This window comes from Rhinolophus ferrumequinum, chromosome 9, assembly GCF_004115265.2.
Source record: "Rhinolophus ferrumequinum isolate MPI-CBG mRhiFer1 chromosome 9, mRhiFer1_v1.p, whole genome shotgun sequence".
Taxonomy (NCBI): Eukaryota; Metazoa; Chordata; class Mammalia; order Chiroptera; family Rhinolophidae; genus Rhinolophus; species Rhinolophus ferrumequinum.
This window is the reverse complement of record NC_046292.1, coordinates 86,642,731-86,666,905: the sequence shown is the minus strand read 5'-3', so window position 1 is coordinate 86,666,905 and position 24,175 is coordinate 86,642,731. Positions and strand designations below refer to the sequence as shown.

The window sequence follows — 24,175 nt, the reverse complement described above, 5'->3', positions numbered from 1 at the left end:
AAAATAATCCATGTTCTTTGGTGAAGCGAAAAATAAGAGAAACCATCTAGAATGTACTGGGACAAATAGGAAGTAACCAGAGAGTAAGCCTTCTGTTTTAAAATATAACTATCTACAAAGCCAACATATAAGAAACTGAGCGGTTTTTTTTATTGTAGAGTTTATACCAAAGTCCATTTAATAGATGCTCCCATATTGGCATGATTCAAGAAAATGAGCGTCTAGTTTTTCCTTAGAATATGGCCTAGACATTGGTGTGTATAGCTCAGGATTCTTCTTTAAACTTTCAGATAATTTTCAAAAATCATTGTCAGAAATTTTATATTCACACCATAATGATTTGTTTCCTTGTGATACCTCTTGAGATACTCAGACACTGGCTGTCAAAAGGTACGGTGAGAATAAAAACAATGAAATGATGTAAGTGGAAGTGCTGAAAGAGGGTTGTAGGTAAGCAGAAGCCCCAGGCAGGTGTGACCCCAGCAGGACTGGTGCCAGCTCCTTTACCCTCAGCCCCAGAACCACCTGGAGGGCAGCTGATTGAGCGTGTGACTGAGAGGGCATGACGGATGTCGGTGGACGTTGTTGTATGAGTGACCACACCAAGTGAGGGCCCAGGTTAGGTGATGAATCCATAGCCCAGAGGGAGACGCAGCTCGTGCATGTGCTGTGAAACGGAATTCCGTCAGCCTAATAAATTGGCCATTGGGTCTGGTACTTACATACCGTGTTTCTCCGAAAATAAGGCCTAACCAGAAAATAAGCCCTGACATGAATTTTCAGGATGACATCCCCTGAACATAAGCCCTAATGCGTCTTTTGGAGGAAAAATTAATATAAGACCCAGTCTTATTTTTGGGGAAACACAACAGTAGGTCTCAGCAGACAGCTTCCCTACCACAGCACATAATTAAAAAGTCATAAAGTCCTTGTTCAACCTGAGTGAAGACAAACTGGTGCTTCCGATAAATATTGCCATCTGTTCAGTGTCATTAGTTTTGTCACAGTACCATTCCTTAAGAAGGCCTTAAATACGTTTTGCTGTGGAGAGTGGACAGGTAGGAACAAATCGAGAGACAAGATGTGTTTCCATTCCTTGCAGGGAGTCCTGACAGCAGCCAGGAAGGCCCACAGGTGTGCATGCGTCTCCTTTTGCCTTGGAACCCGACCTGGAAATTAGGCGTCAGGCGAGAGCGTGTACCATAGCGCAGCGTACATGCTTTGTGCCATTTCCTCCTCAGACACCATGTTTGGGGTGTTTGGGGTAGTCCCGTGTATGTTGCATGTTTGTATAATCTGCACTGGAAAAATAACTGTTACAGCTCAGCTTCCTCAGCCTCCCTAGCGCTGTGAATCTCTGGAATGCAACAACTCTGCCTTTCTCGCCGTCTCTTCTATCTGCGCTGCCCTCAAGCGCTCACACTTTCCTGGGGCCTGAGCATCTGTGTGTGGCAGGGGAGGGCACGGGGCACGGCCAGTGGGCAGGAAAGGGGAGGGCAGGGGTTCCGAGGCACACTCAGCCCTGAGTCCCCAGCCTGTGTGTCTGTAGAGGCTTTTTCTACCTTTTATAAATTAGCCCCAGATTCATCTGGGTCCTCCAGGGAAGTAAGGGGTGATGAGGATTCAGGGTGCGCCAAATCCTTGCTGGGGTTGGGGGTTGGGTCCAGCTGAGAGTCACGTCAGAGCCCTTGGAAGGGAAGTGTGTGGTGGCATTTGGTCTCAACCCGGTCCCCTGTGCTTGTTCCCACAGACAGCCAATCCGATGTGGAGACATCAGCCACAGGAGGCGAAGTGCTGGATCTCACGTCTCGGGAGAAAGAGCAGCCGTCATCAGAGGCGGCCCCTGAGCCTGGCCAAGCCAAAGAGGGGCTCCCCGGGGAGGAGGTGACTCCCGGAGCAGCAGAGCCTGTAGATAGGGAGGAGCTGGGAGGCGAGGAGACCCCGGAGCCGGAGGAGAAGCATAGTGTGGAGGAGAGGGATGCGGATGCCGACGGCCCTGAGGAAGACACCGTCAGCAACAAGAGCCTGGACCTCAACCTGGCCAGCAAGCTCATGGGCTTCAAGCTGGCCGAGGGTGACACCGGAGCCGTGGGCAGCGGAGGCGTGGCCCAGCAGGACCAGAAGCATGCCTGTGATATCTGTGGCAAGAGCTTCAAGTTCCTGGGGACCCTGAGCCGCCACAGAAAGGCCCATGGCCGGGAGGAGCCCAGGGAGGACAGTGCGCTCCCTCGGGAGGGCCAGGGTGAGAGTGGGGCGGCCGAAGGGCCACTGCCTGTGCCCGCCACCCCTGCCCTCGAGCCGGAGGACAATCCCCAGCCCCCAGCTGATGGGGAGGCCGCGTCAGAAGGCTCAGCGGAGAAGCAGAGTGAGGAGGCCGAGGGCATCTCTGACGGGGAGGGCACGGCCGAGAAGAAGTCCTCCGAGAAGAGTGATGATGACAAGAAGCCAAAGACAGACTCCTCCAGAAGCGCACCCAGCAAGGCGGACAAGAGGAAGAAGGTCTGCACTGTGTGCAACAAGCGATTCTGGTCTCTGCAGGACCTGACCCGGCACATGAGGTCCCACACGGGTAAGGGCGGGCGGCTCCGGGCCGTGGTCGTGTCAGGGAGGACCCGGTCCAAGCCTCTGAGGGGGCGAGTTTGGTTCCTGCCTCTTCCCTCTGACCCGCCCACGTCAGGAGGAGGAAGGAACCTCCCCTCAAGCAGTGACCAAACCCAGGCCAGAGGCCAGAGAGAATTGACTGAGCTTGCACATGTCCCCGTTATGCCCAGTAAACTAGGAACTTAGTGAGTTGTTCTCCTAACACGTGAAATATACAGGCTCCTTGCAGGGAAGCAGTGGCGTGTCCCCTCAGCAGTGGTGTTCTGCAGAGCACTGTGAGAGTCCCTCAGCCTTCTGAGCCTCAGTCTTCCTGTCTATAGAACGGGGATGATGGCTGCCTTTTCTCATATGAGCGTCTAGACCAGGGGTGTCCAAACATTTTCATCGTTTTTTACCAAGGTGCCATATGCAGTAAAATACACCAACAGCCGGGCCACTCACTCGAGGTGAAGTACGTGTTGCCTCACCTGGTTTATTTAAGTAAACTAAATATATTTTTGGAATTTGCTGCGGGCCAATTAACAATGGATTGCGGGCCGCAGTTGGCCCGCAGGCTGCAGTTTTGACACCCCTGGTGTAGAAGAATGTGGGTGCTGGGCATTTGGGCCTGTGGTCTCCTCAAGTCCTGAGCCTGTAAGGACTGTGGGGTTCGGCCTGGGGAGCAGGCAGTAGGGACAGGCACTTGGGGGGCTCTGTTGGAATGCATCTGGATTCATGTCATCATCAGCCTTCAGGTGGGAGGTTTGCTGCAGACCCGCCCGCCAGGGGCTTTTCGTGTCTTGGCTTAGCAGCAGCTGGGCCAGTGGGAGTGACAGGATCATCACCTGGCTGCCGCACAGGCCAAGCGGGGCGTCCGTGCCCTGCACATGTCGTTACTCCCCAGCTACAGGTTTGAGGCCACAAACTTCACTGCAGGGGCCGTTGTTTGGGTAGAAAGAAGGAGATCTGGATATACTCATGAAGCCAAACGATGCAAGCACATCACCACGCCCACGTCCCCACCCCCACCCCCACCCCCATCAGAAAACCAAAACTTAGTCCCTCTGTCTTGTCTGGGCTTCCTTCTTCCATCTGGCCGCAGCCCACAGTGCACACATGTGCTCCGCACCTTCCCCACACCTTGTCTGCTCAGCCCAGCCCTGGGCTGGGGGACTTGGAGGGCTCTGGGCCTGGCTCCCCAGCAGAGAGATTCTTGAGCTCCTGGCAGGTGGTGGTCTCAGCTGTTCACAGCCCAGTGTTTGTGAGAGGGAAGCCCCAGCTGCTTCGTGTCAGAACACACAGAGTATCGTCTGCCTTTGACTTAGGAGATGCCACTGTCAGCAGAGCCCTCTGAAATGGTGCCGGTCCCTGTGGGAGGGACGACTGCTGTCCTTCCGTGAGATTCTTTTCAGGCCAGTCTGGATGTTCCTGAGGCTTCCCCTTCTGAGATTCTGTTTCCTGGCTCAGCACAGGAAACAACTAGGTTGAGAGATGAAAGGGAGAGAAGCCGTGGCTGGTCCCTGGCATTTCTGCTTCCCCATTTTGCCAGTTCAAACAAATAAGAGGGTTTCCCTGAGTAGAAGGGAGTCCTGGCCCCGGCCTCCCCACTATCCCTTGGCTTTCTCTCGTGGCTGCTCTTGCATGGAGCAGAGACTGGTGGCCTTAACCATTAACGGACGTCATTTCTTTTCCCCATTGCTCCAGGAGAAAGGCCATACAAATGTCAGACCTGCGAGCGAACCTTCACCTTGAAGCACAGCCTGGTTCGCCATCAACGGGTCCACCAGAAAACCAGGCACGCCAAACACCACGGGAAGGACAGCGACAAAGACGAGCGGTGTGATGAGGACAGTGAGAGCGAGTCCACCCACAGCGGCAACAACCCCGTCTCGGAGAATGAGGCTGACTCTGCTTTGCTAGCCAGCAACCACGTGGCTGTCACCCGGAGCCGGAAGGAGAGCCTGGCCAAGGATGCCAGCCGCAGGGAGGAGAGGGCGGCAGGTCGGACGGCTGGTGCCGGGCAGGCGGAAGCCAGCAGGAGTGCCCCCAAGACCACTCCCGCGGGCAGCCCCAAGGAGCAGGCGCCACAGGGTGACCCTGACCCAGAGAGCCCGGCCGCCCTGGTGCAGGACCTGCTGGAGCTGCACAGCCAGAGGCCTGCCCACCCCATCCTGGCCACCGCGGATGGCGCCTCGCCACTCCTGGGAATGGAATGACAGCTCGCACTGTCCCCCAGCACACAGACAAAAGCCAGCAGAGCAAAGTATCCTGAATCTATGTTTCATGAGGTTTCCTCAGTGCCCTTCAGCTGTCTGGGAGTGAGAAAGAGAGAGAGACAAGCAGGGGCAGCCGACGCTTGGTGCCATAGCCTTACACGTGCCCGTGCAGGAGACCAGCACGGACGATTCGAGTGCCTTAACTACTTACTGGTCCTTCAGTGTCGTCCTGGGTGTTGCGTTTTCCCAAAATGACTATAAAACAGAGCAAATATTTTAATGAATTATTTGGACAGGACCTTTTCATTTAAGCATTAACGTTACCTTCTGTGTTGGTGTGTGTGAGCTTGTTCTTGCGAATCTGTGATAGTAACGTTTGTTCTGTGAGCTGGAAACAAGAAAACACATGCCCTTGGACACTCATAGCCAATAACTGGAAGAAAATGATGTGAATTTCATGTAAATTACCAGAGGAAATATGGATGAGATATGCTTATTTCTTGAATAGACCTTCTTTTTCTTTTTTTGTCTGCTACATGATGGAGCTATAATTTGGCCCTTGGTATTACAGGATGTGGTTGATGAAGGTTTCCAATTTGGTTCAAGCCAAAACCAGGAAAGATTCTAGCTTCAACCTCATACATGTTTTCACTCTTTCAGTGTAGACATGCTATTACTGTTCAAGTTTCAAGACGTTTGTTCTTAACTTACAGAGAAGAGTTACCCTGGCAACTTAATCTATGGAGAACATACACAGATGTCACATATCTGATATCCCCCTTTCGATATATGTATTATTAATATTATTATTATTATTTTTAGTTCATCAGTTTGCTGGTCTCTGCAGTCAGCAGAAACAAATGGGCAATATTTGTCCTGGAGACCTGGGCTGCCCCCCCCCCCCAGGTCTCCGTGTAAGCGTCTGCCCGCAGCTTTCCTTGCCACCGTTGGGTGGGAGCTCTTCTACTGTACTTAGACAAGCCTTTCTTCCGTGACTGCAGAATCCAGCAGGGGCCGTGAATGGTCCTCTGCCTGTGGCCGAGGAGCAGCTCAGAGGGGAGAGCAGGGGTGCGTGTGCCTGAGGCTTCTGAGAAAGCCAGGCATCAAGGAGACCTATAACTCACCGGTCTTCTGCCAAACCCAGCCCAAGCCTTACCCTTCTGTGCTACTGTCATTTGCAAAGCGAAGAAATACTACTACTGGTAATGAAACTGCACATGCAAAATTGAAGACGAGAAATAGGTTTATATTTACCTTCCTGCGATTTGGGATTGGTGCTTGATGATAATGTATTATTTCTAGTTTCTGAAATAGCCTGAACCCCTGGGTGCAAAAAGGCAGGATTTGTTTGTTTGTTTGTTTGTGAGCATCCTATGCAGACGATAGCCTTCCCTCACTGTAGCCGCCAGCAGTGAAAAGAAATATATCCTACTGTAGCTGAGCTTGTGTTCAGCACCCTGTCCTTTAGCCGGGACCTCTAGGACGCCTGAGGCTCAGTGCTGCGGGGCCTCCTGTGCTGCTCCCCAACTCAGATCCTCTCGCCTTGCCTAGGGGGGCCTCCCCATACCTCCACTGTGTCCCACCCACCCCCTCCACCCCGGGACCCTGACCTTCTGACCCTAAGTGCTTCTCCTTTATACTCAGCTAAGTGCTCAGACAGGTGCACAGACCCTTTCCTCCGTTTCCTCACCAGTTGCTGGTGGCCAAAATCCAACCGCCCAGACTTCAAAGGAAGATGCATATTCTTGAGGTAATGAAAAGTGATATCTTTGCATGTGAAAGGAAAAAAGTTGAGGTATATATAATTTTTTAACTGTATTGGGGATGTACGAACCAGTTTCAAAACGAGGTTTTCTTTACTCTAGATGAACACATCAGAAGCAGTGATCCCCCTGGATCACTTCATACCAAGTGTGGTCTGCTTAGTTAAAACCAGTTCATGCATCCCTTAATTTTGTATGACAATTGTTGTTATTTTCATGTTATTATTATTTGGGGTTTCTTGTATTTTGTTTTTCTTTGCAACTCTCCACACTAAAACGCGCAACATGTGGGGAGAAGCCATGACTTAACTCTACGCTGCAGTAAGATGTAGCACGAATCGCCACGGCAACACAGCCGAGGCTGCAGCTCGCAATAATCACTATTGATTTAAAGCTTTATTTAGCCTTCATCTGTACCCTCGTAGTCAATAAGGTCTTGCCACATTTTATTAGTGAGGTTGAGAAATGTATTATTTGTTTGTTGTTCGACCCCTCTCCCCCAATATTAAACTGTGAAATTTGTGATTTGTTTAAACTCTGGGTGAATCATAGCTTAGTTTGCATGTCCAGCTAATTTGTTTCCATACATTTTGTTTGATTCTCTTTCTCCTTCTCTCAGGGCTTTTACAAAAAAAAAAAAATATATATATATATATATATACATATATATATATATGGATCTTCTGAAAAGTTTTTTGAGGTGCAAGTTTTTCTCTTTTTGTTTTTCTCTTTGATTTGTGGACACAATGCTGAGATTCAATCACTACATGAAACTCCTGGCTGTGAAAATAAAACGAAAAACCCAAAGGGCTATTTTCCCAGGTGGCCCCCAGGGAAGCTACATGACAGTCGGACGCCGGTTTCGGAAAGATTCATCATACCTTCAATCCTCTGTTCGCCTTTCCTCTCCTTTCTTTCTTCAAGAAGGAAGTTGATCCTAGTGATTTCAGCCCATGCATTAAACAGGAAACAATAATAAATGTGTAGAATTCATATTTTTCTAAAGGGAACTTAAAAACTGCTGCTACATGTTATATACAAAATTGGTTTATGCCACATGAACAGAATCACAAGTTTGGTTTTGGTACTTTTTGTTCCTCTTTGTATTCAGTTGTATAGTACTTCCAAATTCAAAATGAGAAGAAAAGCTGTTCTGTATCAAACCATCTAAGCAATAAATGTTATATTTTAAAAATGGCAGATTGCCTGTCATACAGCTGTCCTGTTATTTGCCTGCTTCCTGTCAGCTTGTCCTACGTCCCGTCAGCATGCGCATCCATGGTACCCACGAAAGCTGCATCCCCCAGCGGCCCCTTGAGCTTGGCCATGGCCGTGACTTCATCCCCAGAGCAGAGGATGGTCTTTCCCAGGGCCCATGGGTGGGCCCCAAGCGTTTCAGCAACAGCTAAAGCCAGGAATTCTGTTTTCTAGGCAGCAGCTCCTGAGACGTCTACGTTTCCTTCTCTTCCCACCTACAAGAGTTAGAGTTGCTTCTGGGTTGGGGAGAGCCCCCATAATTCAAAAGAGGGGCCTGGATGGGACGGTAACCCCAGGTCCAACTCTGCATTGGGGAAGGTCTGTCATTGTAAAGCAGCAAAAGAGCAGAGTCCTGAGTTTTCTAAGCTGGGAGGTTCTTGAAAAACAACTCTGAAGGAAGCTGGGCTGGGGGTAAACTAAATGTAGACGATGATTCAGATGTGTTGACTGCTAGGGTTCTCAGCGCCAGGTCACAGCAAAACGAGAGGTACGGTGTTCTAGTCCTTAAGGTTTCCCAGGGTCCTCTGCTGCTGCCCCCCGCCCCCAACACACACATACACAGCCACACACCCGTCCGTCAGCTGCAGGACACAGGCTGTGCTGAGATAACAGTGAAGGGTCCTGAGTTGTACTAAGTAAAACAACCAGATAACTCGGGAATGGTTGTAACAAGCAGTTCACAAGAGACCAGCCCCCCAACATTTCCAGTTGTGATGGTGAGTGCCACTGGCCCCCGACAAGCAACATTTCCAATCCTCCACGTGGGTGGAATCCTTTTCCTGACGGGATTTGGACCGTCTGGTCTAAGTGAAGAGTGAAGGAGCAGCCCTGTGGAATGTGATAGAAAAGACCAGAATGCAGACCCTGTAGGAAATGTCGCCCACCCACCCAGAGCCTGCCGTGCGCGGAGCACGGCCCTGGGTCTGAGCTACACTGGGAGAAGGCACACAGGAGGTGCAAAGATGGAATTTATCAAGAGTTCTGCCTGTTAGAGATCTGGTGTTGAGCAGGTGCAGTGCATGTGGGCTGGCGCCTGGGAGCTGACTCGGGCCTCGGGAATGACTACCCGCTCCTATGATCCCGCTGCTCTCCTGCATCCCCTCATTTTCCCCAGGGTCCTGTCCCCATGCCCTCGAGTGTCTTTTGCGCTAGCTGAAACCGAGGACAGACGGTGGAGAAAGCTCAGGTCTTGGGTCATGTCCAGTTTTCCAGGTAGTCGTCTTGGAAGAAGGCAGTTAGGCGTGGGCAGAGTGGACATTTTTTGCAGAATTTAGTTTTTGATTCCAATAGTGATTGAGCCTCATCCCGAAGAATAACGTGTGTATTAAGTGAAAAAATGGTTTTGGGTTTTCTCTTCAGCTGTGCCTTCGGAGAATGCCAGCCAAGCACAGGCAATCCGCCTGGAGCCAACGGCTGCCTTCGTCAGCTCTTTCTGCATCTCACTTCAACCCTGTTCTTGGCATTGATGTTGACTTTCCTGATTAGAACGCAAAAATGAAAGGAGCTTCTGTTTAAAAATCAGTTTTACTTATGTAGTTGTCAAACCGCGGCTAAAGCCTGTGACCTAAACTGAGCTGTGGGGTGTTCTAGCCGTCTGTTCGGCCCAGGCTCCAGGAAACCTTGATGATGCTTTTATTCCACAAAGTGTTCACTGGGCAGCTACTGTGTGCCAGGCATTGTACAGATTTCTTCCCGTGTGGAACTTAGTTTTTAACAGTGGGAGAGAGTAAAAGGACTAGATGAGGAAAATGAATAGAGTTAATGCAAGTCCAAGGGTAAGAGTAGGCCACAAGCGGGGCGGGACCGGGGAGGCACAGAGCAGGACGGCCGAGAGGCCTCAGCACAGCGTGCAGGAAGCCACCCACCCAGAAGTGTAGGGAGGAACCTGAAGAGAAAGGCCCTGGGGAGGGAGCGTGCAGGCCCTGCAGAAGCCCCGTCACTGGAGTGGGTGATCAAGGGGTGGGCCAGTACCGGACGAGGTGGAGGGGCGCGCTGGCTGTGTACTGACTGTGGGGTAAGGGGACAGGGGCGGATGCAGGCGGCCACAGTGATTCAGGAGGTGACGACAGTGGCTTGGAGCAGTGATGGGGGTGAAGGCGTTGAGAAGACATTGGGTTTGGGGTATATTTTCAAGAGGAGCCAATGGGAGTGATTGACAAATCAGACACACGAGCTAGTACAGAGAAATCAAAGCTGTGAGAGTCCACCCAGAACACAGACTTGGAGGTCAACCGTGACTTCTAGACGTTTGGAATTACTTTTAAAAGAGGGAGCTTCACTCTTGGAAAACAATCCTGGTAGAGGATATGTTGCCAAGGGAAAGAAAAAGAGAAGAAATCCTTGATATTCTCTGCACCCCACATAAGCACCCCATTTCTAGGAAGTGGCTGCTGGGGCATGGGAGTCTTTCTGTGGTGGCTCCCAAAGAAAGAGCACTCTTCTCCCCTGGGTGATTTCTGGGCCTGCCCCCACCATCCCGATACCTGCCCTCATCCTTGTGTGGGTACAGTGTTGGCCCATCCTGCCTGCTGCTCCTGAAGGTCTCAAACCCAGCAGAGGCTCCAGGCCCCTCCCTGAGACTGTCCCTGATGGACAAGAGGCTGGAGCACCAGAAAACTTGTCCTAATGGAACTGTTCCCGAGGGGCGGGAAAGCCTGAGGATTTCGAGTTCCTGACGGCATCCCGGGGGCTCTGCCCAAGCAAGATGAGCTTTGATGGGATAAGTGGACAGTCGCCCAACGGGCCCTGCTTTTAATTTCTGTTCCAGGCAGTGAGTGCGCCCATGACAACAAAGCGGGCACAAGTACAAGCGAGTCATGCGCGGGTAGTTCCCTCTGCTTTGGCCCTCACTGGGGGAGCCACAGCCAGTAAGTGGGGCTGGGTGTGGCTTGCTTGACTCCAAGGTCAAGGCTCCTGACCCACAAAGGGACCCTCAGTCCCTCTGTGCCTTCAGGATTTAGTCCAAGCCGGCCCTTTTATCATGCGCCTCCCCCCAGAAATAGCATTATGGAGTAAGTACTTACCTCTTGCCACTGATCTCCTTAGAACACCTGTTATTTCTGTGTGTGTGATAAAATACATAAAATTTACCATCTTAACATTTTTCAAGTGTACAGGTCAGTGGCATTAAGTACATTCACACACTGCTGTGTAACCATCACCACCTTCCACCTGAAGAGCTTTTCATCTTGTAAAACTGGCACTGTTCCCATTAAATACTAACTCCTGCTCCCTGCCCCCACCCCTGGCAACCTCCTTTCTACTTTCTGTCTCTATGTATTTGACTCCTCTAGGTGCCTCATATAAGTGGAAAGAACATCGTCACATGTCCGAGAGACAGAGAATTTTTTCTGAAAAAAAAAAAAACCATTTTTATTCTAGTAACAAAAGTAATACATGCATAATGCAGGAAACTTTAAAATACAGAAGAGCACAAAGAAAAAGAAACTCATGGATAGTCCCACCGTCCAGGGATGTCCACTTTATCATTTCATCACTTTAGGTATGTGTGGATCCATGTTAACATATACACACATATACAATACATATCATGTGTGCACACACACACTATAGTTTTTACGAAATGGATATGATTCTGCACACACTGCTGTGGAAGTTGTTACTTTTCACTAAGCAATAGATCATAAACATTTTCCCCTGTCAAGAAATTGTTTTCTACTACAATATGATTTTTACTGGCTATGTAGTATTCCATTTGCACACTGGCTCTAGAGCAAATCTATAAAAGGAACAACCTTAAATCTTTAAGAGATAAAGAACTTAATCAACACCCTGAGAGTCTGATATGTGGGAACACAGACACGGGACGTGGCTCCAGGGAATTTATCAAGGGCAAAGGTGGAGGGGAACCACCCCTGGGAGGAGGGTCTCAAATGGCAAGTCCTCCTGCTTGAAGACAGCTAGCTGTCTGCCCTGCGTCAGAAAGTGGGGTAGAGAAATGGCCAAGAGCTAGGACTTGGGGCAAGCTGGTTGGCATGCAAATTCCAGCTCCACCTCTTCTGCCTGATCAATGGCCTTGTGCCTCAGTTTCCCCACTAAGAAAGGGGTAACAACAGTAACTGCCTCACAGGACTGTTGTGCAGACTCATGAAGTGCTTGGGACAGCATCTGCTGCGGAGTAAACATGACAGGAATCGTCGGCATCTCTTGTTATTGTAGTTTCTGTGGACGTCTCTTCCTAAGAATGCTGCAGTTGTTGCCCAGGAGGCAAGTGGGCAGAGCCTCCACAGGACACACTCATTCCACAGATGTTGGGGTATAGCCTGAGGAGGGGGCTTGTGGGAGATGACTGAGCTTCAGGCACTGCCCTGGAGGTCACCCCCTCCTCCCTGGCTGACAGAGCCCCTGCTGGCTGGACCCCTGGGTGGGGGACTGAAGGTCCTGAATCCTGACCAGCTTCGGGTACCACTCAGTCCCGGAGATCTCAAGTCAGCTGGGGGCCCCCACAATGCCTATGTTTCCTCCCACCCCTCTGTGGGCCTGGCCTTCACCAGTTTGACTGAAGGAGCAGAAGGGATTCAGGAGAACATGGTAGGAGCCTCCCACGTGCTCCTGGGGCTACCTGCTCTGCTGCCCACCCAGGGTTGCAGGAGCGTGGGGTCCCAACCTAGCCCAGCCAGTCAACATGCTCCCTACAAAGGAGGAAGGTCCCAGAGAGCGGCCAGCCTCCTGTGGCTCTGCAGTTCAGTCACCTGCCCTCTCCCAGCCACCAGCATCACTGTGGCCCAAGATGTCTGGCCCTGAGGTTTGGTGTGGGGTGTTGGAGCCCCTTGAGCTCTCACTCCTCCCTCACACCAGGTGGCGTCCTAGGAGCCCCAGGTCTCAGCCTCCCCCACTGCAGTGCAGTACCCTCTGTGTACAGGAGGGCACCACGCAGGCGCAGCCCCAGCACCTGGATGAGGCCCAGCCTCTGTGGCCTGGCTGCTCCAAGTGTGGGCTGCGGACCTGCAGCATGAGCGCCCCGCTCAGGGGCTGGCTAGAAAGGAGCCCCTCAGCCGGCCCAGAAGGGCGGAGTCAGCAGCGCTGCCTGGTAACAGGACCCCAGGGATTCGTGCACACAGCGAATGTGTGAGAAGTCCCGTCCAGAGCCCAAAGCTGGGTTCCGCAGAAGATGGCCCTGGCAACCACTGCAGAGGCAGCTGAAGATGCTCTCTTAAAAGAGAGAAACCGTCCCAGGAAGAGGAATGTGACCCAGATGGGATTGTGGAGTGTGCGGGTCATGGGCCCCCCTGGTCGCAATTGCTCCAGCCCCTGCTTCAGCCACTGCCAAACACACAAGCTACCCAAAAATCTCCTTCACGGTTTCTACACTTTTGCCCTACTCATGGGTTCCAAAGGCTCATTGAAAGGGCCAAGGAGTGAGAAAGATATTCCTGAGTGCTGCTGACAGCCCAGCTGTCTGCTACACGTCTGGTGCCAAGCAGCCAGGGCCCCTCCTTTTCCATCCCCAACTCCCCAAGGAACCAGGAACTAGGGAGGACAACTGGGTTTATTTTAAACTTAAAATTGAAGGTTGCTGTTTAACAACAACAAAACAGTGCCCTCTGATTCTAGGCTGCCAAAGTCAATGTCCTAAATAAGAAACCAGCGGGCGCTCCTTTCCCGATTTACTTTTAGGGGAAGGAAGCCACAGCCAAATGTGGAGTGACAGTACCTGGTGGCCCCTGCTGCTGGCAGTCGGGCAGGGTCAGTGCAGGCCGGCGTAGCAGGCCAGCGCCCCGGCAGCCACTCTCCAGGCCCTGCCTTTGTCCTTGGACCTGGGACAACTCTTTTACAGGACTTTTAAATAAAAGTGATACCTGCTCAGTTTAGAAAATTTGGGAGCTGCAGAAAATATGAAGAAAAATATTGAAGCAGTCATCTCGCTTCTCAGATGCTATTTTTTATTCATTGAATATTAGTTTTAATTAGTCCCAACTTTTTTTCCTTTCTCATTTTTGGACACGTTTTTTACAGCACTTTGGACATTGCAGAGTGTTTTTCTGTGGTTTTTGGTTTTTGTCTTCACCCACGTGCAATAAGCTGGGTAGGAAAAATTCCTTATCACCTCAGAGCAGAGATGAGGGTTGAAATGATTTGCCCCGGTTGACCAGCTAATGAGTGGCCTTGTTAGGATGAAATTGCCCACCAGAAAAATTCTAAAACTGAATATAGATGGTGTGGGGTATCTGTGATGTGTCTTGTCCACTGAAAGGGTAGTTACCAAAAACTGGGAGCACATGCTTTTGGTTCTTACATCAACCTTTGTACACAGAGGGCAAGGAGAGACCGAAGAGAGAGGCAGACCAGGCTGGTAGGTGGCAATTTTAAAAAACAAAGAACTGACATACAAGGCTTGTCTTGGGCAATCACAAGACGAGATTTCCACACCCGGTGCCAGAATCTTAAAAGTTTATAGAGGGGCCTTACCTGGCTTGGGTCCCATGTACTGTCCGAATGGTGGCAACAGTATCTTATCCTCTCAAGGCTGCATCCTTGAAAATGGCTCCAACTATGGGGACAGTGGATAGAACATACATGTCAAGGACAGAGGAGCCTCAGATTGCCCAGGCCCAGCTCAAGAGTCAACCAGTGGTCATGTCCTTTTAATGACCAACTCCAACACATGCTTCTGAGAAACATGGAAGCACCTGTCACTTGGGTGCCATCCATATGTTCCCAAGGTCACTTAATGGATTCCCAACTGTTCCAGCTCTCTTTTGCTGCTAAACAAATGACACCAAAACTTAGGGTCAGGATTTGGCGGTGGGCAGTGCTCTGCATGGATGGTTCCCCTCTGCCCACAGGTGTCTGCCGAGCCAGGACCTCCAGAAGTTTCTTCTCCCTCCCACAAGGGACCTCAGTGTGGGTAACCCACCCACTGAAAAGAATTGCCTGGATTGCTTGTTAAAATTTCCATTTCAGACCTATTGATTCTGGATCTCAAGAGATGGGACCCAGCCATTTCCATTTTTAGGAAATGGCCAGAGACTTCCGAAGCCCAGGAGAGTGAAAACCACTGCTCCGGAAGTTAGAGACGATCCCAGACTTCTGCTCTCACTTGTCCCTTGGCACCATGTTTGGCAAGCCAGTGCCTCGCCTTGACTGGTCTTCCTGGAATTTTGGGCTGCCCTGTCTTCTGATTCCCACTTGTTCCTTAGCCAGGGCTGGATGCGTACTTTGCACGACCTAGTACACAATGAAAATGTGGAATCCTGGTTCCAATAGCAGGAAAAACCTTTTCCCTCCCTTCTTCCTTCTCCCTTGTCTCTCTCCCTCCCTCCCTCCATGGTGTTTTTAAGGTCACACTCCCTCGGCCTTGGAGACATGGTGGCCACAGGTGTCTGGGGCCTCCCTTGAAACCAGGCATGTGGGACACACACACACACACACACACACCGACCTTTCTTGCATCCACACCCAGGCCTCCACAAGGCACAGAAGGAGCCGCAATCTCTAGGCAAGGGTGGGGAGTGGGCAGCCAAGACCCCATCCCAGAGAGGCGGGAGGTGGAGGGAGACAGGACCACACATGAGCCAAGGCTCCAAGCCCCAGCGCACTTTCCATTGTGTCATTAGACTTCACTTACAAAATCCAGTTCAAAGATAAACTCATAAAGAATTTCAAGATGGCGTCCTGAGAGCACTGAGCTCCAAGCACTTAGCTCCCTGTGGCACTGCACTGCTACTGTGACACTGCTCCACCCTCCTCTCTGAGGCCCTCACCTCAGGTCCAGGACCCAGAGCTGTGTGTTTCCATTGCCCCAGCCCCAACGCCCCCGCCTTAGTGTCTCAGGCCAGGCCGCTGGTTTCCTGAGGGGCTGCTGTCCCCCCACTAACCTCAAGCCAGAACTTCCTCTCCCTGGGTCTGCAAACAGTGGTATTTGCTGCTTTCCTGAAAATGATGTCTAGTTTCATGATCAGAGCGAGTGAGGCTCAGTGAAGCCAGCAGAAATGTTAGGTTTGCCTTCCTTCCATCTCACCACACGAGGCCCATGCCAAGCCCTGCCCTGAGCTCTTGGTGAAAGCGCAGAACTCTTGATGTGTGGCGTGTGGTTGCTCCCCAGTGCCTCCCTTCCTCCAGCTCTGGGGCCTGTGAGCCACGAGGCGCCATACCAGACAGCACACCTGCCCCCTCCCTCGCCCAAGGTAAGCGGCGATTCTCAGAGCCTTGGACCCTGCTGGAGAAAGGTAGGGCTGAAATGTGCATGGCTCCGTGACCCTGAGTGAAGGGAGAAGGGGAGGAGGCAGACTGAGGGCGAGTCCGAGAGGGGCCCCACCAGTGTGAAAAGGACACAGTGAAAATCCAGGGAGGATGTGGGCAAGGGGGACAGAGGATGTGTGCTGTAAAAATAAACAGAGGAAAACACTTAGTAAGTTTTTTATTGAAACTGAATTACACCATGCCAAATTTCCCTGTTGTGTATTGTCTCTTTTTTTAGGACTTTTTTTAGAGCGGTTTTAGGTTCACAGCATAACTGAGGGGAAGATACATAGATTTCCCGTGTGCCCCCGCTCCCACACCTGCACAGCCTCCCCCGCCATCAACACCCCCACCAGAGGGGACATTTGTGATAATCGATGAACCTACGCTGGCACCAGTATCACCCAGAGGCCATGGTTGACATCAAAGCTCACTCTTGGTCTTGTACATTTTGTGAGTTTGGACAACTGTGTGATGACACGCATCCACCATTATGTACAGAATAATCTCACTGCCCTAAAAATCTCCTGTGCTCCCTCCCTGCGTTGTATTGTGTTGGGACATCAGGGCCAGGGGGCCCTGGGCAGAGTGCAGGGAGGAAGTTATTTGTTTAATTGGGGGGAAAGGAAGGAGCAAGAAAAGTGTCTGCAGATTGGCTTGTCTGAGATGAGTGTTGGGGGAACAGGGCCAGGCAGATAGGAAACGGGGCTCTCTGGCCAGTGGGAATCACCTGGATGGAGGCGGGTCAGAGGACGAAGGAGGAGCTGGGGCCCAGGAGGCTGCGTGGTCAGGTGTGTCCATCCTTCGTTCATTCAGCAGATTCCTGTCAGCGCCCAGGATGTGCAAGCTCTAGTAGGAAATCCACAGGTGAGAGAAACACAGACTCTGCTCTCCAGGAGTCTAGGCAGGGAAGATGCATCCAAGTAACCTGGTAGGAGGACAGTGCAGTACGACGGTGCAGAGGCACCGTGGGCGCTCAGAGGCGGGAGGCGCGCCAGGCCCAGGGACACCTGGGGCGCAGGGTGGGCGGCCCGGGGAGTGAGGCGGGCGAATGGCTGACCCACCCCTGGACAGTGAAAAATACATGAGCAAGTGAATTAGGAGAACTTTGAATACTTGAGCTAGATTCTGGTGGCAAGTGGGGTCACTGAAGGTCGTGGAGCATATCAGATAGCAGGTCAGAGCTGCATTCTAGAAACACCCAAGCAGCAGAGCGTAGGGTAGATTGGAGACAGAAAGCCCAGTGAGAAAGTGTTAAAACGGTCGAGGCTAGAGATAACGCGGGTTTGAAGTGGGATGGAGAAGAGAGGAGCGATGGAGATGGAACACTTGGCACTGTGCCTGATGGAAGGCTAGAGAGGGAAGGGTCAAAGGTCGGAGGTGAAGGTGCCAGGTTGGAAGAGGAGGGGGCTGTGAATGAAGCCTGGAAAGCTGAGAAGCTGGTCTGTGGGGTCATGGAGGTCGTGGATTCAATCTTGTTTGAGGTTCCCATAGGAGGCCTTCAACAGCAGGGTCAGAAGCCAGACCAGCTTACGCACAGATGGGCCTGCGTTAGCCCACGGTGCTGGCCGTCCCAGAGCAGGGGCTCTCTGCACAGCCAGATCCAGATGCTCACGGGATGGCTTTCCAGTGGCTTTGTCCCTTCTCCCCGCTCTGCTTCTTTGATGCTGCTTTCGTCCTGAAGCGGGCGCCCCAGCCAGCATGTAGGCAAAACCGGCCCAGCAGCTCACCCTCACAAATCAATGCTTTGGCAAACCCAGCTGTAAGTTCTAACTGGGCACCAGGATTTATTCATTCTTGCTGGTCTGTGCCACGTGCCCATCTCTGGGTCACGTGCCAGATGTCCCTGAACTGCTGGATGGAAAGTTCCCCAAGAAGAGAACTCAGGGTGGCAGCCAGGAGGAGAAAGAGAGTTTGCAGGGTCCACTACAGGCATCCAGACTGGGATGCCTGTCGCTGTCGCTTAGGGGACAGGTGAGAGGCAGGGCTGGATTTGAGTCATGTGGGAGGTGAAGCTCTAGGAATGAATGAGATCACAAATGGGGAGAGGGGTGCGGGGAGAGCGAGAGGGAGAGGGAGAAGGAGACGGAGAGGGAGAGACCCAGAAGAAGACACAATAGAACACCCTGGGGAAGAAGGAGTGGGAGGATGAAAATCTCAGAGAAGCGGTGAGACCAGTACTGCCTAAGAAAAGGGACGCAGGGTGACCGAGCCCGCCAGGATGGGGAGCATGAAGGCAGGCTGTAGGGTTTGTGACTTGCTGCCACCCGCCCAGCAGGAGGCGCGTGGAGGCAGAAGCTCGACGGAAGCAGCTGGGACATGAGTGGAGGTAAAGATGTGAAGACAAGAGATAGGAAGGAGCGAGGTAAGATTGTCACCGGATGGGATTGCAGGGTCCCGGGGAGACTTTCAAGGATCAAAGGAAAGAACATGTTTTTCAAGTGGTGGGGAGAAAATTCCCTCTCCCACTGGGGAGGGGATCATTGACAAGGCAAGAGAGAAAGTTGACTAAGGTCCTGGAAGAGGCGAAAGTGAGGAAGGGCTGACCTGGGTCTAAAGGCCAGATTCCTCTGAGAAGGGAGCCCAGGAAGGAGGAAAACGCAGGCCCCTAGAGGAGAAACACTGAGAACTGCAGATGAGACATGGAGATGAGAAGGTTCCCTTGTTTCAGGGCAGTGAGAGATTCTCCACAAAGAGCAAGGTCGGAGGCAGGGATGGTGGGGACCTGGGGACGGCAGGGGGGTGCAGAGCAGCCCCTGTGACAAAGTGACAGGGACCAGTCGGGGCTGAATCAACAGTGATGCAGGTGAGCGAGGAGGACCCCCGCTTCAGTTTGCAACACAAATGCAGCTCAGCTCAAGATAAGTCTCACTGAGCTCTGTTAATCTCTGCGCATCCAAGAACAGGGCCTTCTTTCCAGGGTTGAGAGGGAGGGACTGAGGGTGGGTCTGGGAGAGAGGAGGGGCCCGGGAGGCAGGTGAGCCCAAAAGGGAGAGACCGGCTGGCAGAAAGGTGAGCTGGAGGGAAGGACCACAGGACCTACTTGGGCTCTTTTGAATGCAAAACAGCAGGACTAGAGTGGCTGGCTTAAGTCCGTGGACGTGCAGGTCCTTTTCTCTGCGGGGCACCTCGGGGACGCTGGATCCTCCGGCCTTCTCTGAATTCCCAGGCAAGCACATCTGATTGGCCTGGTTGGGGTCAGGGGTGAACCTGGATCAATCAGCTGTGGCCAGGGGCAGGGACTCATATCAGGACAGGGCCAACCCCTAAGTATTTTGATGTTTCCAGAAAAGAGAGAATCGGGGTGAGAAAGCCAACTGCCTAAAGGGGGCCCCATTGGGAGAAGGGGAGGAGAGGGCAGCAGGACTGGGGACTTCAAGCTTTTAGGCTGGAGAGTGAAGAAGGTCCAAAGGGCATCCCTTGTTTTCCCGGAAAGAAGGCAGAGGCCGGGCCTGCCCCACAGCCTGGGGCAGGGGCAGGTGTGGGAGCTGATCTGGAGCTCCGCCCCCAGCCCTGCCCTCAGGTAGAAAAGGGGGGCATCTGAAGTAGCTTTACCAGTTCCCGCCTGGCCAGGGAAACTGCAACACTCCTCCTGCCTGCAGGGCCCCCAGAAGCAGCTGTACGTTCTCCTTTCCCTGGAGAAAGGTTAACCTGCTTCACTGCTTCACTCTGAAGCCTTAGTGAGTGACTGTGTGTGTGCGCGCGTGTGTGTGTGTGTGTGTGTGTGTGTGTACGGCAGTGGGACCAGGGAGTCTCTTGATAGCAAACACCTGTCTGTCTTTTCCTTCCCAGGTCTGCTGTCACTATGGGCGAGTGCTTGGCTGTGGGGGGGAGGGGCCCTAGGATGAGCACACTGACAAATGGATGCTGGCACAGACCAGATGAGGCCGCCCTAAGAGCCTTCCCTGCCCAGCACCGCCCATGGCCCCAGGGCGTGGGGAATGACCTTTAAACTCCGCTTCCCAAACCTGACGCAGCCCACCCCGCCTCCTGATGGGCCCCTCCCTTACATGGCCAGCACCCCCAGACCAGCACAACCTCTTGGCAGACCCTTCCCCGAGGGTCCTGCTCCCTCCGCCTCACCCACTCCTGGAGGCCTTCCCTGACTACCCTTGAAAGATCACTGGCCACTTGGCTCTTATCATATGCAGGAATGTATTTGTCATTTTTTCCCCTTTTTTTGGCTGAGTTGTGTGCTATCAGCTAGACTGAAGGACAGGGCAGGGGTAATTACTCTTCTTTGTGTCTCCTCCACAACTTAGCGCAGTGCCCTGCACATTTTAGCTACTCAAGATCTGTGTTCTCATAGATGGGAACGAAGCCCTGATTCGCAGTTCCCAGGGGGCTCTGTGGGGGGGGTCGTGCAGGGTGTCATGCGGGGTCTCTGGTCCCACTCCCCACGTAAGAACGCAGGACATGGCAAAGCCAAACAGAACACCCACGGAGCCATAGATGCGGGGTCCACACCACTATATTCTCGCTGGCGGCTGGGTTGGAGACACAGGAAGCAGACTCCACACGATGCGCAATCCACTGTCCGCTTCTCTGCCAACCAACCCACCCACCTTGTGAGCCACGATCCACGCTTGCTAGCATAGCCACGGCAGTTGTATCAGTGGCCAATAGCTAACTGCTCTCTGGGCCTCTGTCCCCACAATGGGACACCAGGTTTTGACATCCCAAAGGCAGGACTGGTGTGTTTGCCCAAGCCAAGCTGACATGAAAGTTTTCAATTAATGAGTCCCTCATCCTCGTGGAAAGCACACTTTGTGGCTTTGACCTTCCCAAGCGCTTCTCATGGAAGGCGGTTGTTCTCCGCCCCAGCTGCCTATTGGACTCACCTGGGGACCATTTAGGTCCCTTATGGTGGGGCCTCATCCCAGGCCAATTTCATCAGTCTCTGAGGTTCACCTACACGCTGAGTTTTAAACCTTCCCTGGAGCTTTCTAATGTAAAGGAAGCTGAGACCAGGCCTCTCACAGTATCCTGGAGGGTGATACAGTGCAAGCCTTCTGCAGTTTGGCGCCAAACAGCCCTGGGTTCAAATCCCAGCTTCACCCTTTGTGTACAGTCCTGCTCCTCTGGATGGTGGTATCTGTCTCCAAAATGGGTATAAAATGCCCATTTCCCCCGAATGTACACTACAGAGCTTCAATACATAGAAGCCCCCTAAAATGACAGCCCCAGGCTCCTTGAGTACTCAAGGCCTTCACTGAGGTAGACCCTCAGTCTTCCATATCTAGGGACATGTGGGGACAGTGAAGCCCCCTTCAATGTGTGCTATGACTCAGACGGTGGCAGCCTGTCATTTCACAGAGCTGGAAAAAGAAAAGCCTTCATTTCACTTCTGATTATAGAGGGGACAATTCATAATCTCCCTAACTTGACCCATTTAAATGCTTCTACATGTTATACAAAATGATCATCTGTTCCCTATTCATTTTAGAATTTGTCATTTTCTGAAGGGCAGCGAGGGCCCCTGACTCAGGGCAGGCAGTCTGGGTGCATGCCAGCCTGTGACAGCCTGGTGCTGAGTCCCGCTGTCGGTGAGCCCTGGCATCATTCCCACCCGAGCCCCGAGGAGGGGCCGGGACTGTGGCCAATACCCCTTCCCCTCTCTGTCCACGAAGGAGTGAGCCCGTCCTCCTGTGGCTGCACCGTCCGTGGCTGTGTGCGGGGCATCGGCGGTGACCGCCGTGGGTCTCTTCTGTGTCCCAGGTGGTTGGACCAGACACTGCATAACGTCACAGGTGGGACATTCTGGGCCCAGAGTTCAATTTCTCATTGATACTAGAAAGAGGTTCACCAAGAAGCCGCTTAGAGTTCTAAAAATGGAATGAGCTTCACATGTTTTCAAGAGTTTGGAGGCTGCAAATCTTACGTGTTGATCTGAAGTTTATCTGACAAACTTCACAGGATCACGATGTAAGGAAGGGCAGCGTACACTTGAGAGATGGTACTTCTTAAATTAGTATTCAAAGCCCTTCACCATGTGTATATTCAACGTTATAGTGAAGGAAACACTGCCTGTTATAGACCGAATTGTTTCCCCTCACCCCAAAATTCATACGTTCAGTTTGTTAAAATCAAAAGCCAATGCAGGGTCTGCTCAGTTGGTTAGAGCGTGAGCTCTTAACAACAGGGTTGCCAGTTCAATTCCTGCGTGGGATGGTGGGCTGCATCCCATGCAACTAAAGACTGGAAAAGGCGACTGGAGTTGGAGGTGAGCTGCGCCCTCCACAGCTAGATTGAGGGACAATGACTTGACTTGGAGCAGATGGGCCCTGGAGAAACACACTGTTTCCCAATATTCCCCAATAAAATTTATATATATGTAAAATTAATCTGGGGAACGTAATTTGGTGGTTACCAGAGCGTAAGGGGGTTGGGGGGTGGGGGATGAGGGTGAGGGGGATCAAATGTATGGTGATGGAAGGGGAGCTGACTCTGGGTGGTGAACACACAGTGTGACTTATGGATGATGTAATACAGAATTGTACACCTGAAATCTATGTAATTCTACTAACAATTGTCACCCCAATAAATTAAAAATAAATTAAAAAAAAAAAAAAAAAAAGCCAATGGAGACCAGCCTTGAAGATTCCGGGGCAGACAAACCAGTTTAGTCATACAAACAGAGCTTACGTTAGCTGATTTTGCAAGACTAGGTTGGCCTGGGTCATTTCTTGCTTATGCCTCTGGAAATCAATAACAAGACTTGAACTGTTTTCCAAGGTTGGTATAAGGTAACCACTGGCTAATTCCCTGTCATTTAAGAAAATTCTAATACAACCAATCGCTGTGAAGAGTAAACAGTCACTGCTTTCTGACCACATAAGCTGCGTTGTAACAATACACCCCTGAGCCTCACCCCATGTTTGGTTTGAGTGCTCTGGTTTGCAAACTCGGGTGTGTGCACAATAAGATTTTACCAATTACTACTCCACTGATTCATTGGTTTTACTTCGATGATTTCTGAACTTCTGACAAATTGCATCGCCCCCCACCCCTCCCAAATTCAAACCCTAGTGTCTCTGAATGTGACTGTGTCTGTGGGTAGGACCTTTACAGAGGTAGTTAAGTTAAAATGAGGTTGTTAGGGTGGCCCTTAATCCAATCTGACTGGTGTCCTTATAAGAGGAAATTTGGACACAGAGAGAGACACCAGGATTAGGGTTTCTGGGTGGGAATTCCTGTCCATTCTCAGGAATTTTTTTCACTTTCCCGCTCCCGAATCCCGAGATACAACTGTTTTCTGTTCTCCATAATGAATCGTTTCCACAAAGTGACGGCCGATACTACCAACCATTTGGGTTCAAGGAGCCGACTTTCCCTGATTTCCTGACCAACTTTTCTCAGGATTCGGAAACGGAAGAGCGAAAAAACTTCCCAAGAATTGGCGGGAATTCCCACCCGGAAACCCTAACCAGGCCCCATGTGCACAGAGGAAAGACCATGTGAGGACACAGAGAAAGTGGCCCTCTGCAAGCCAAGGAGAGAGGCCTCGGGAGAAACCAGCCCCGCCCACACCTTGATCCAGGACTTCCAGCCTCCAGAACTGTGAGGAAATCAATGTCTGTCATTTAACCCTCCCAGTCTGTGATATTCATTATGAGCCCTAGCAGAGGAAGGATACTTCCTTGTTTGATTTTCTGGGTGTACTTGATACCTGACAAGTGGATTATTTTGGGGTGAGGGGAGAAGAAAGAAAATGGAGTCCCATGAGCTCCTGCTTGCAAAGCACATAGCAGAGGGGCAGGTATGCAGGCAGCACTCAATAAACATTAGGGATTGTTACTAGCATTACTGGGAAAGGTTATCTTGGTATTCACCAGAGGAGAACACATGGCCCAGTTTCCCAGGGCTGTGCCACCTGAGGTAGCCAGGCGAGGTATACATCAAATCAATAAATCTTTGCTGGGCCCTACAGTGCCCAGCTCAATGTGTAAAGCGTTGTGTTGGTCACACGGTCTTTTCTTCATATTTCATTAAAAATATCTCTATACAATCAGAAAAATAAGAAAGTAAATGTTGCTTTGTTTGGTTTTTTGAAAGTCAGGCTATTCCCCTGGCCTACAATTAGCCAATCTCTGACTTGAGTTCTCTTTGGGGGGGAAGTATTTATTCACTTAAATGAGGTTTTTCAACTCTGGGTGT

At 51.5% G+C, this 24,175-nt stretch overlaps 1 protein-coding gene across 6 annotated transcripts in view; it reads left to right on the top strand.

Annotated features, from left to right (window-relative positions):
* The window catches only part of RREB1 (ras responsive element binding protein 1), a 165,344-nt gene extending 159,991 nt beyond the window's left edge, over positions 1–5,353 (top strand). For all 6 annotated transcript variants that reach the window (XM_033113650.1, XM_033113651.1, XM_033113653.1 and 3 more), the window contains 2 exons: positions 1,751–2,569; positions 4,285–5,353. In XM_033113650.1, the coding sequence (XP_032969541.1) occupies positions 1,751–2,569; positions 4,285–4,796 (1,331 nt within the window). In that variant the 3' untranslated portion in view covers positions 4,797–5,353. The remainder of the gene's footprint in view (positions 1–1,750; positions 2,570–4,284) is intronic.
* Positions 5,354–24,175: the final 18,822 nt, after the last annotated feature.